Source organism: Culex quinquefasciatus, chromosome 2 (assembly GCF_015732765.1).
Source record: "Culex quinquefasciatus strain JHB chromosome 2, VPISU_Cqui_1.0_pri_paternal, whole genome shotgun sequence".
NCBI classification, from domain to species: domain Eukaryota; kingdom Metazoa; phylum Arthropoda; class Insecta; order Diptera; family Culicidae; genus Culex; species Culex quinquefasciatus.
The window spans coordinates 23,391,655-23,404,990 of NC_051862.1; the positions used below are offsets into that span (position 1 = coordinate 23,391,655).

Consider the following 13,336-nt stretch of genomic DNA (forward strand, 5'->3'; position numbering starts at 1 on the left):
CGTTAGACGATAGGCATCTGAATGAGCTGAACATGCTGGCTCAAAAAATCTATAATTTGCAGAATTGTGTGTTTTTATAATCATGATATTTGATCAACTTTTGCCATAGCTCAAAAATTGCATTTTTTGTCATCTACAATTCAAAAATGAGATTTTTCGAAAATGATTATTTGCGCAATTCAGTTTTTTTTTGTGAAACATCCAACATTTTGGCAATTTTGGTAACTTCAGTCTTTTTGGTAGTTTTGGTAATTTGGTAATTTTGAAATTTTTTTTGTCATTTAGTAATTTTGATAATTTTTGAAGTTTTGAACATTATGATCATTTTGATCATTTTGAAAATTTTAAACATTTTATTCATTTTGAAAATTTTGAATATTTTGAGTATTTTGAACATTTTATTCATTTTGAACATTTTGAACATTTTGAACATTTTGAACAATTTGAAGATTTTGATCATTTTTAAACTAGGCCTGCCCAACCTTTTTGGCTCAATTTTCAGATTTTTGATCGTCAAAATTACAATTGTTATTTTTTTCATGGTTTATTTGACGGAATCGGTTCACAGATGATCAGTAAACATAACTTTTCCAAAAGTTTGAAAAAATATTTATACATGTCGTTTTTATCTACGGGGAACGGCCGTGGCTGACTGGTTACGGTGTTCGCTTTGTAAGTGAATGATTCTGGGTGTTCGCTTTGTAAGTGAATGAACGATTCCCATCTGCCTCCAACGAGAAAGTTAAGAACACAGAAATTTGAAATGATGAATAGGTCCTTTGGATTGGTAAGCAAAAATGCTAACCACTAGGCCATGACGACTTGGTGAAGATGGACTGGAATTAGGAAATAACCACGGCAAATAGTGTCCAGGGCATTCGTGGAAATACAATAGGGACGTGGCGTTACATCGTGCTGCCACCTGGTTTTTTTTTTAAGTGCAAGAGTGGAAAAGTGCTGAGTCATCGTCTAAAAATAGACGGCGTCCTATCTCGCCCAGCAAAATGAAGTCGATAAAGTAGTCGGTTTCGATGAGAAAAAGTGGAAAACGGGGTCTAAAAATAGCGACGCCATCCCCCTATGTCCCATCCCAGAGGGTCCCGGAGTACAAAACCTTCTTAGCATAAGGTTTTCTAGGCCCAGTGAAAAAAATATAATTTAACTCAAAAATGACGAACCTCTCGTCACAGTGTCCTGATGCAAACAATGATCGAGGTCGAGCTGTCACAGCCCTGCGAAGTATGTTGGCTGACATATCGGGCAGTCAGTCAAAAAAACCAGCTAGAAGTCGCCTGACAAAAAATTTTTGCTAGAAAGAGATACACCCAAAGGAAAAATATATCTCAAAATCTGCAACAGTGGATTTGCTGCAGAAAATGTTATATTTTATTACATTTTTTGCAGCAAGCCCATAGATCATTTTTGCCCGCGTTTAAACACGTCAGCGATCTGCAGTTCTCACCAACACATATAATGATGGCGCGTCCCCGAGCAACACTCCAGAGAGAACATTATGTTTGCGCTCTGTCCCTCATCATTCATCAAGCGTCCATGGCGCGGTGGTAGCGTGTCGGATCAGCATCCTAGAAGATGATGGTTCAATCCTCGTTCTGTTAACATTTTTTTTCTGCAATACAATCAATCTGCCGTCGGTAATGTCGATAATTGTCGGTAACGGGCAAAAATGTCATACCCCTATATCGCAAAAAATGCATGAGGACAGTTTTCATGCAGATTCTGATATACTTTCATGCCGCCGTGTATCACAATCATGCGACCGCCGGTTGGGTGTAGGAAACCTGATGCAAACAAACATCCAGCTGTCATGTAAACATATTTTGAATGTGTTGGTAAATTTCTGACTAGAAAGCCTTATGGTGCTTTTAAACTCCGCCTGTAATGATGGATCTTGATGACAAACTGAACTTAAGCTACAACCATAAGTGGTTGTAACCAAAGGGAAGAGAAACCATTGAGAACCTGAACTGCCGGTCGTAAGCCCGGGTAAAGGAGGAACGTTGATATGGAGGCTGTTCTCTGCTTCCATATCGTAAAATCAAAAATCCACGGAGAACCAAACGGAGTGCTATACGGATGGTTCACAAAACTAGTCTGCCGTCCTAGTGCAAACGAGGCTTGCACGCACTCCTACATGGACCCCAATCTAAGGTGTCATGCGACCCGTGCCGAGGGATGAATGTTTGGAGGGGTCTAAAATATCTTTCCAGGTCTTAGCGGAGCCTGTGTGGTACCAAGGCGCCCCACGCAGTAACCAAGCCTCCTCTGACTCTATGCAGGCTCTAGTCTCAGTTGAAGTGTGTTTTTTTCCTTGCAGTAGACATTCGGTAATCATGGATACTTTAAACAAAACAATGGACACGAAGGAGAAGGAGAAGGGAGATAGTGGAGAGGAAGTAGTGGAGAAGAAGGAAGATGAAGAGGTGGGATCGTCCAAGGGGACGGACGATGTGGAGCTCGACAGCATCGGATCGCTGGATGAGAAGATGGAGGAGCAACTAGACTCCATGTCGCTGGGGACGATCGCCTCGGTCTCGTCGTCAATCCTGGACACGCCGAATCGGTCATCCGTACAGGCAGGTCAAGAGCATGGCGATGACGACCCGAGGCGAAACGGAGAAACCGTGGAAAAGGGCAGAGGTTTGCGCATGAGCGATGCTGAGCTCAAGCGCTTCAACTGGCTCCTTGGCCAAGGCCATTCTCTAGCCGCAGCTCGGGAGTTGTGTCGCTTCTCGGTGGTTTCGCAGAAACGGCAACGTTCTGAGGAACAACCGTCTCCAAATACCGGTGGACAGTCCGGTCCACAAAACAAAAGGTCCAAGGACAACCACAATCCAGGACCAGGGATCACCTTCAAGGAGCTGGCGGACGCTGTTCCAATTGCCATCACCACCGTGGGTTATCCCGAAACACGTCTCTCTATGGAGCAACTCGTAGTGGTCAAGGAGGCGCTGATTACAATGATAGGCAATCTCGTCAATCCGGTGGTCAGGCCTAACTTCCGCAGCTGCGAGTTCAAACAGGGGTACCTGATACTTGCGTGCGGAGACGCTTGCACTGCGTCCTGGCTGAAAGAGACTATCACCTCACTCATCCCGTGGGAAGGTGCTTCTCTAAAAGCCATCGAGGTCACAGATCTGCCGAAGCTGCATTCCTTTACGGCGTACGTCTTCGACAGCTGCAACGACTCCACTCTACGCATTCTCCAGCTTATGGAGAATCAAAATATCGGTCTCAGCACCAAATCCTGGCGGGTAATCAAAAGGAAAGTGATTGCCAAGACGGTGGAACTGCTGCTGGAGGTAGATGAGAAGTCAGCAGAGACCATCGCTGCCAACAACTCCCACCTGAACTTCAAGTTCAGCAAGGTTCGCTTGCGCAAGGTGACCGGGGGCGCATCCACCGCCAAAAGAGGAAATTCTGTTGCTCAAACGAGCAATCCCGCGAAAGGTGGAACGGTACAGCAAAAAGGCAACAAGGGGGGCAAGCAACGACCATCTGCGAAAGCAAACGCGGTTAAGCCCAACCCCCACGCCCAAAAGCAAAAACCAATCGCCTCTAGCACCGATGCTGCAACGGGTACGGAGCCAAAAACCGCTCGCGGTTCAAAGCCCCAACCGCCTGGAACCAGCAACGCTCAGAAACCCCTCAAGGGCAAAGGAAGCAAACCCGTAACCCCAAGCTTGCAAGCCTTGGGGAGCTTACACGAGGATCCTGGGTCCTCATACATCGGCGACACAGCCGTCGGAATCCGTCAACCGACGCTCGAGTCCAATGGACAACGGGCAGAAGGCGGCACACCCTGGACAATGAGCAGCATCCGCTGCATCCAAGTGAACCTTCATCACGCTAAGGGCGCATCAAGTGTGCTTAGCAGAAGGTTCACAAAAGAGCAACTGGGAGTTGCTCTCATCCAGGAACCGTGGGTAAACCACAAGAAAATACGCGGACTTACTAGTCCAGACAGTAAGTTAATTTACTGCAACTCGCAGACATCCCCAAGATCTGCAATTCTGCTACGCAGAGATATCAAGTATTCTCTCATTACAGAATTTACCCAGCGTGACATCGTAGCTGTAACGCTAACGGTTCCAACGACCAGAGGAAAGCAGGAGGTGGTCGTTGCATCCGCTTACTTCCCGGGCGACCAGGACGTAATACCACCACCTGAGGTGGACGCACTTGTGCGTTACTGCAGGGCTGTCAACAAACCGTTCCTCATCGGTTGCGACGCGAACGCCCACCACACCATATGGGGAAGCACAGACGTCAACGAAAGAGGTGAGTACCTTCTTGAATACCTGTCGTCGCATGATGTCAATGTATGCAATAAGGGCAATGAACCTACTTTTGTTACTGTCGCAAGACAGGAGGTTTTGGACCTCACTCTGTGTAGTGCTGCTTTCGCAGACAAAATAAAAACTGGCATGTCTCTGAAGAAGCTAGTCTATCTGATCACAGACAGATTGTCTTCGACATAGAAGCCAGTCAATTGAAAAGGGAAACGTTTCGTGACCCATCCGACACGGACTGGAATGCCTTCCGAGGTCACCTTTCCCGGTCCAAACCACATGCCCCTCCACGGATACGAACACCCGAAGAATTGGACAATGCAGCGGATATTCTCCAACACAGAGTCACGGCTGCCTATCAGGCAAGCTGCCCAAAAAGGTGAGGGAAATCTGTCGGGACGTACCGTGGTGGAGCGAAAGCCTGAGCAACCTCCGTAAGGAGGCACGAAGGCTTTTCAACCGAGCAAAGCTCACTTCTGAATGGGATGCCTACAAAGCAGCCCTAACGAAGTACAACGCGGAGCTGAGGAGGGCCAAAAAAACTAGCCTGGCCAATTTCTGCGAGGACATAAGCTCGATGTCTGAAGCAACCCGACTCCAAAAGGCGTTGTCGAAAGACCATTCTAACGGTCTAGGACAGGTGAGAGACGAGCAAGGCACTCTCACTGTCACAAACAAGGAAACACTGCAAGTACTCATGAGTATGCACTTTCCAGAATCAACTGAAAGAGAGGAGGATGCTGCTAGTATCCGGACTGCAGATGGCGCATGGTGTCGACCATCAAGAGAGTCAGTCCAACTAGCCCGTCGAATGTTCAATCAGTCTTCAATCAAATGGGCCCTCGGCACGTTTGAACCACTGAAGGCTGCGGGACCCGATGGCATCCTTCCAATCTTTCTCCAAAAGCAGCCGACACCATAATGGCTGAGCTGATCAACCTACTTCGAGCCAGCTTCACCCTGGGCTACATCCCTCGAAGCTGGCGCAAAGTCAAAGTGATCTTCATACCTAAGGCCGGCAGAAGTGATCCCACGACGCCAAAAGCCTTCAGACCCATAAGCCTGACAGCAACGCTGCTCAAGCTTATGGAGAAAATCACGGACAACCACATCCGGGCGAAGTTCTTGAAGGACTTCCCTTTGCATAAACACCAATATGCATACCAAGCGGGCAAATCGACCGAAACTGCCCTACACACGTTAGTGTCACGTATCGAGAACGCACTGAAATATAAAGAATCTGCACTTTGTGCTTTTCTTGATATTCAGGGTGCCTTCGATAACACTTCGTACACAGCCATCAATGAAGCGCTCCGGTCGAGGAACGTCGATGGAACAACTGCGAGCTGGATTCATGCTATGCTTACGAGCAGAGAGATTTCAGCATCGCTAGGAGACACATCTATCACAATAACAGCAGCCAAAGGCTGTCCGCAAGGGGAGTACTATCTCCTTTGCTTTGGCTGCTGGTGGTAGATAGCCTTCTAAGAAAACTCACACTACTTGGCTACGAAGTCATTGGATATGCTGACGACGTAGTCTTAATCATCCGGGGGAAGTACGACGGAACGTTATCGGACCGTCTACAGTCAGCTCTAAACTGCACCATGTCGTGGTGTGAGCAGGAAGGGCTGACGATAAACCCCAACAAAACCGTGATAATCCCGTTTACTAACAGGAGGAAACACGACCTTAGGCCGCCTACCTTGAAAGGAACCCAACTGACCTTCAGTTCCGAGGTCAAATATCTAGGAGTAATCCTTGACAAAAAGCTGAACTGGAATGCACATCTGGACTATGCGGTAAAGAAGGCAACTACTGCTATCTGGGCGTGCAACAAAATGCTCGGCAAAACCTGGGGCCTTAAACCAAAACTTGCATTCTGGTCTTACACCACCATCGCTCGACCTAGGGTAACCTATGCGTCGACCGTTTGGTGGCCGAAGACTGAACAGAAGACATGTCAGTCGAAGCTGACCAAGCTCCAACGACTGGCATGTCTCTCTGTAACGAGTGCAATGAAAACAACCCCCACCGCGGCCATGGAAGCCATGCTATGCATTCTGCCTTTACATTTACATGTGAAGCAGGAGGCAGCGCTTGGCGCTCTACGACTACAACGGTGTAACAACTGGGTGGAAGGAGATGGAACGGGTCACTCGCGGATCGTGAAGGCTTGTGACATTTCCCCTTGCAACTTCAGTCTCGGACTGCATGGAGGCGAGGCCCAACATGGACATTCCATACGAGGTGATTGAAACAAATCGCCAAATGTGGAGTAATGGAGGACCTACACTTCCAGAAGGAACTATTCGTTTCTTTACGGATGGTTCAAAAATGGGCACTTCTACTGGAGCTGGAGTCTTCGGTCCTCGAACCAGGGAAACCATATCTATGGGAAAGTGGCCTACCGTTTTTCAAGCAGAAGTGTATGCCATACACATCTGTGCGAGGACGTGTATTATGAGAAATTATAGACACGCAAAAATCGGTATTTTCTCGGATAGCCAAGCTGCACTATTGGCATTAAAATCCTCTAAATGCGAATCCAAACTTGTTTGGGAGTGCGTCGCTTCCCTAAGGGAACTTGCTTCTCGGCATAACAGAGTGATGCTGTTTTGGGTCCCAGGGCACTGCGGCATTGAAGGCAACGAAATGGCTGATGAACTTGCCAGACAAGGCTCATCAAACATCTTCGTGGGTCCCGAGCCGTTCCTTGAATCTCAAAAGTGCCGTGAAGCAAGAAATAACTAATTGGGGACAATCGCAAATCGCTTCAATCTGGGGTGAGATGCGAGGATTGAGACAAGCTAAAACTTTTATCACTCCAAGTCCTTCAATTGCCAGGAAACTTCTTGGCTTAAACCGTAGGGAACTACGAATACTCGCAGGGCTTCTAACAGGACATTGTCCTGCCAGATATCACCTGCACAAAATCGGCAGGTGGCCTAACAACCTCTGTCGTTTTTGTTTAACTGAGCTGGAAAGCTCGGCACATTTACTCTGCTTCTGCGGAGCACTTGTGTCTCGAAGGCTGCGGTTCCTTGGATCGCAACTTCTTACGCCGTACAATGTATGGCACCACACCCATCCCAAGAAGGTCATACAGTTCATCGACTGTATTGCGCCGAATTGGGATAAACCATGTCTGCAAAATAACCCCTCGTCTTCCGATCCAATGGATACGAGTAATTTGTAGTATGGACAGTAACCAGGGTACATCACAAAAGATAGCCTTCTCAGGTGGTCGCAGTGAACTTAACCCAATGCCCATTGGGCAACAAAAAAAAAAAAAAAAAATGGTGCTCCCAACGAATACAACCAAATCACGGAGCGTATGGTGGTGTGTCCCCACGCTTCTTCCTCCCCTGTCGATTCAGAATTGTGTTGTTGTTCGAACACTCAGTGCTCAAACTCAACCCAAATTACGAGTCATCTCTGCGATACGGCTTTACGCAGTAGGCCTGGCCGCTTTAACGCTTGTGATGTTTCAATGCATTTCAATCCGATGGCGAACTACAAATGTTAATAAATGACAAGAAGAGTGTTAGGCATCATCTACCCTAAGGCACTCTCCAGGATCCCTTCGAAAGATTGGCTGCGCTAGGGTCTGATTAGATTAGATTAGATTATACAAGTCGTTTTTATCTACATTTTACTTAAAAAATCAATCCGGTCCGAGGGCCGGACCAATTTTTCACATAAAACTTACATGAAAACGACTTGCAAAAATATTTTTTCAAACTTTTGGAGAAGTTATGTTCACTGGTCATCTGTGAACCGATTCCATCAAATAAACCATGAAAAAATGAACAAATGTAATTTTGACGATCAAATATATGAAAATTGAGCCAAAAAGGTTGGGCAGGCCTGTTTTAAACATTTTGAACTAATTTGAATATTTTTTTAATATCTTTATCTGAAATCGCAGATCGTTGCTTTGTTACTCGTTTCTTAACTCTCTACAACCCAACCCCGCCTCTAGGCGGGCTTCGATTTAAAAATTCACGAAAAATCAATTTTTCAACCAATTTTTGATCTTTGAAAAGCATTGGAAAGAAAAACTCTTTAAATTTAAGAAAATTCTAAGGTTGGAAGTGTGACTTGTTTTTTTTTTGTGAATTTGCCAGTGTTTTTAAAAGTGTATTTTTTTCTGGGTCAACTTTTGCTGTAATTCTTATTACCATTTCCTCTAGATTATGTGAAAATAAGTATTTTTTTTGTAGAGTACCAGACTATGCCTCTAACCATTTTTTTTACAATTTAAATGATAATGATATCGTTCTGTAGCAGATTTTTTTTTAAAAACATGCAAAAAACTGCAAAAGTACCTGTAAAACATGAAAAAACTAGATAGGCAAAAGGTAATGATAGGAGGTGGTACAGTAAACCAAATACTATCAAAAACAAACATAAAATAAACAAAACAAATGCAAATTAAATTCTTAAAATGAAACAAGAAAATATAAAACAAGAGAAGTAAAGTTTTTCGTAGAACAAAATTTGCTCAATATGACCTCCTAAGCAGAGGAAAATAAAAATTTTCGAAAAAAGTTTGGGCAGTAGAGGGTTAATTTATGAGTATAACATGAGTAAGAGATGTTTGCCAACTCCGACTCCACAGCCTGCAAAACTGTTTTTTTTTTTTTCATTATTGTCAGGCGCCTTTTTAAAAAACGATATCCAAATATTGTATCGTTAGAGCATCATTACCGGTGCGTTGCGGAAATTGTTGCTATTTTATTAACCCGTAACGCTTCTATTTTAGTTTAGTCACCCGGTCCCACACCGGTCGTTGCTAAATTGGGTTAGCAAATTACTACCCGGCAACCTTACCGGTGGTTGCTGAACTATTGTGTATGGCAGTTTCATGAAAATGATTCGACATCATTTTTTTTAAGAAAACATAAAAGCTTTCACCATTTTCAATTATATTTTTTTATTGAAACAAAAATATACTAAAAAACAGAAGACGCCTTCCAGAATCACCATGCTTATTGGCCAAATGGCCAGTTAACATGGAAACGGATACCAGAAAAATGGCCAACTTGATTATTTTTATGAAACGTTGTCATGTTGGATATTAAACTTTATGGAATTGAAAGATATGTAAATCTACGTTCATGCCGATGTTTGCTAACCCATTCTGGCCAATCTGGAACCGGTTACCGGTGGCCCCTTGGGGACACTTCCGGAATATGAGAGAAATCCTATAATCCGACATATCAAACTTCATGAAATTGAAAACTACCTTAATCTACGGTTATGCAATTGATCGCTGACCGTTGGTTGAAATATCTATGAATTTCATGAAGTTTGATACATCGGATGATAGGGTTTCTCTCATATTCTGGAAGCGTCCCCAAGAGGCCACCGGGAATTAGTTCCAGAATTGCCAGAATGAATAAACGTACAAAGGCATGACCGTAGATTGACACATCTTTCCAGAAGTGTAGCCAGAATTTTGGTCCGGGGGCTTGAACATGAAATTTTCTTCTTTTTTGTTCTTCTTCCTCTCTCCCATATGTATTCCAAAAATTTCAGGGGGTGCCTGAAGCCCACCCCTAGCTAGGTGCCTGCATCCTTCAATTTCATGAAGTTTGATATGTCGGATGATAGGATTTCTCTCATATTCCGGGATTGTCCCAAAGGGGTCACTGGTAACCGGTTCAGGATTGGCCAAAATGGGTCAGCGAACATCGGCAAGACCGTAGATTGACAAATCTTTCAATTTCATGAAGTTTGATATGTCGGATGGTGGGGTTACTTTCATATTCCAGGAGTGTACCCAAGGGGCCACCGGTAACCGGTTACAGAATGGCCGGAATAGGTCAGCGAACAACGGCATGACCGTAAATTGACATATCTTTCAATTTCATAAAGTTTGACATTTCGATGTTTATTGACATATCTATCAATTTCATGAAGTTTGATATGATAGATGATAGTGTTTCTCTCATATTCTGGAAGTATCCCCAAGGGGCCACCGGGAACCGGTTCCAAAATGGCCAGAATGGGTCAGTGAACAACGGCATGACCGTAGATTGACATATCTATCAATTTCATGAAGTTCGATATGTCGGATGATAGGATTTCTCTCATATTCCGGAAGTGTCCCCAAGGGGCCACCGGTAACCGGTTCCAGATTGGCCAGGATGGCTCAGCTAATAGCGGCATTACCAAAGATGGACACATCTTTCAATTTCATGGAGTTTGAAGTGCAACATGATGGGTTTTCACCAAAAAAGTCAAGTTGGCCGTTCATCAGGTACACGGGAACCGGTTCCAGGATACCCGGAAGTGGCCACTAACACTCCAGAGTGGTTCTGGCAATCGTGTATTGTATTTTTAGTAAGTTTTATGGATCAATTTCAACCATTGTGAGAGTATGTGTATCACATATATGTGTAAAACATTAAAACATGAACTTTTCGGATGTTCCGGATTTCCGGAACCGGTAGGTCACCTGGCCCTGACATTAATATTTGTGGTCAAAGTACAGGTAAATACCTGTTTAATGCAACCCGGAGCATCCTGATTGGTTGAAATTTGCCGGAGATACAGGTCGTCAAAGTTGGGGTCTCAAAAAGGTCTTTTTTCGGTTGTAGCCGATTCCCGTGGCCACCTGTGTCCAAATCCGGTTTTCTATGTCAGTTTCGAAAAGGGGACATCTTAAGCTTTCATTTGTGACCAAAAGAACCGGAATCGGTCAAAAACTGGATTTATGACGATTTTTTAAAGTTTGGGGTCGAAAAGGACCCCAATACCTTATGTAGGAACCAGCAAAAACTTTCAGAAAGCCAAGAAGCATCCTCCCTGATGTAAAGGGAACTCTTTCCGGATGTGTTTGCCGGCTCTGACTATCGGAAGTCCAAACAGCATCCTCCCTCTTGCGCAGGGAACTCGTTCCGCATGGTTACGAAACCAGCAAACATCATCCGGAAGGAGTTCCCTGCGCATGAGATGATGCTGCCCGGAATCCAGGCCATTTTTCACGATACATACCGGATTTTCTATTGCCGCAATCCACCCCTTCTTAATTTTTGCGCGGATTGGTCACTTCGACCGACAAAAGACGAAAAAAAAAACACATGTACAACATTCGAACATAAAAACTGAACAAGCTTTGTTTTGAACTTTGACAGTTCCAAGTTTTAGTTGCGTTGCTAGCGCGTTGCTAGATTTGGTAACTCGCTCCCAACCGACGCGTTACGTTTTAGTTTAGCAACCCATTTAGCAACGACCGGTGTGGGAGCAAAGTTACTAACACGCGTTACAAAACCCTAAAACCGGCCTAATACTCACGCTGGTAAGGTTGCTCTTACTGCTAGCATCGATATCGATATAATATCTGCCACGTCAGATTGGTATGCAAATCAGTTAGGTTCATTGCAAGCATCAAACCATAAAAAAAACTCCTTTTATCTTTTTCAACCATAACGGGTTGATTGCCGACGGCAAACAAACAAAAAACCGCAAAGGCAAACATTTATCGGAGACGGAGCCTCATGTTTCCACCCCGAAATGAGCTCATGTAGAATATTGTTTTTGCTCATGTCATGTCTGGCGCGCTTCTTTGTCGGCCGCGGCCGACTCCGGAAGAACCACTTTCCTTATATGGGCCGGATTTTGAGTGTTCAGGAACCGTTGGCTCGGAGGCTTCGTAGCCCGGATTACCTGGCCACCTCTTAAGGTGCTAACGTTTTGGCAACAACGTTGTTTACACATAAACGAGCCGAATTGCCGAAATGGCTTATAATATAATAAATGATGATCCTGAGGCGGTGGCGCCATTTTAGTCTATTTCCGAGTTGATGTTTTGATTATTTTCATTAAATGGTGGGAAAGATATTTTGGCGGGATTTTAAGATTTAGAGCAACAAAAAAAAAGTTTTAAATACAATCAATATGCATTTCCACTTACGTTTCGAACAAGTTTTCTAAAGATTACCGTAAACCGGGGTGACATTGATAGGATTTCAATTTAATTTTGGAATATTTTCCAACTGGTAAGGGTTTTCTTAAGACTATTATTTTTAAAACATGTACTCGGGTAGGCCACACAAGGTTCATGAACTCTTTTTGGAAAAAAAGTTTTTTCAATAGTGTTTAAAAAAATAGTTGCGATGAAAATTCTTATTTTGAATAAAGGGGGGAATAAGACTTTCAAGTTTTTGTTGTTTAATCAGGTTAAAGGTGCTCAAATTTTATTTTTGCGTCGAATGTACCATCGCTAAGGTTGCTGATATAATTTTAAACAAAAAATCAATGTTTATATTTAGTTAACTAAGTTTATAAGCTTTTTAACAAAATACAAAATAACTGTATATATACAGTTTAGTTAAAATTGCTAAAAAGTCAGAATTTTGCCTGAAATTTGTTAAAAATAGTTTTGTTTGTAAAATTATCATTTCCTATTGCATTTTAAACTGAATTCGAAGCACGAATCAAAAATTTTCACATTTTGTATAAAAATTGTTTTACTGAAAATGCCTTAAAATTTGGAAATTTTATTTAATTATGTTTCAAAAACACACAATTTTTGCCTTCCTCACCTTAGGGGTCGTGCATAAACCACGTGGCCTTTTTTTGGAGAATTTTTGACCCCCCCTCCCCCCTCATGGTTTTTCGTGTTTTCTCGCCAACCCTCCCCCTATATGACCACGTGGCTTTTTCCTCCAAGGTGAAAAATCTTTAAAAAAAAACAAAATAAGTATAGATTTCAAAAATGTTTATCCACAAACACCACCGTCAGTGGTGGTGACTTTTGGTCAAAAAACGATATTACTGTTGTTATTTTAACGCAATAAAAACATTTCAAATTATATCGAAATAAATATTGTTGGGGAATGCTCCTGAATTTACCAACATTTTCCCAGAAAATGGCTAGTATAATCACACCGTTCATAAATGCCAATCGTTTTAAAATTAACTCAAACTCACCCTTTAGAGGGGGTGACATTGGGTCAAAGAGAAAACATTTTAATTTGTGTAGGTGCTGTAACACCATTAAAACCAATTTAATA

General features: G+C 43.4%; 2 protein-coding genes across 3 annotated transcripts in view; both read left to right on the forward strand.

The window, feature by feature from the left end:
- The window catches only part of LOC6042925 (switch-associated protein 70), a 42,059-nt gene that overhangs the window by 14,606 nt on the left and 14,117 nt on the right, over window positions 1-13,336 (forward strand). The window lies entirely within an intron of this gene.
- Window positions 3,827-4,674, forward strand: LOC119766704. Its single transcript, XM_038252039.1, has 2 exons — window positions 3,827-3,984; window positions 4,069-4,674. The coding sequence occupies exons 1-2, from the start codon at window positions 3,828-3,830 to the stop codon at window positions 4,497-4,499; spliced, it is 588 nt and encodes a 195-aa protein (XP_038107967.1). The 5' UTR covers window position 3,827; the 3' UTR covers window positions 4,500-4,674.

Coding starts and splice junctions, on each gene's coding strand:
- LOC119766704 (XM_038252039.1), top strand. CDS start 3,828: ATGAGCAGCATCCGCTGCATCCAAGTGAACCTTCATCACGCTAAGGGC. Junction 3,985..4,068: donor CGGACTTACTAGTCCAGACA/GTAAGTTAATTT, acceptor CTCTCATTACAG/AATTTACCCAGCGTGACATC.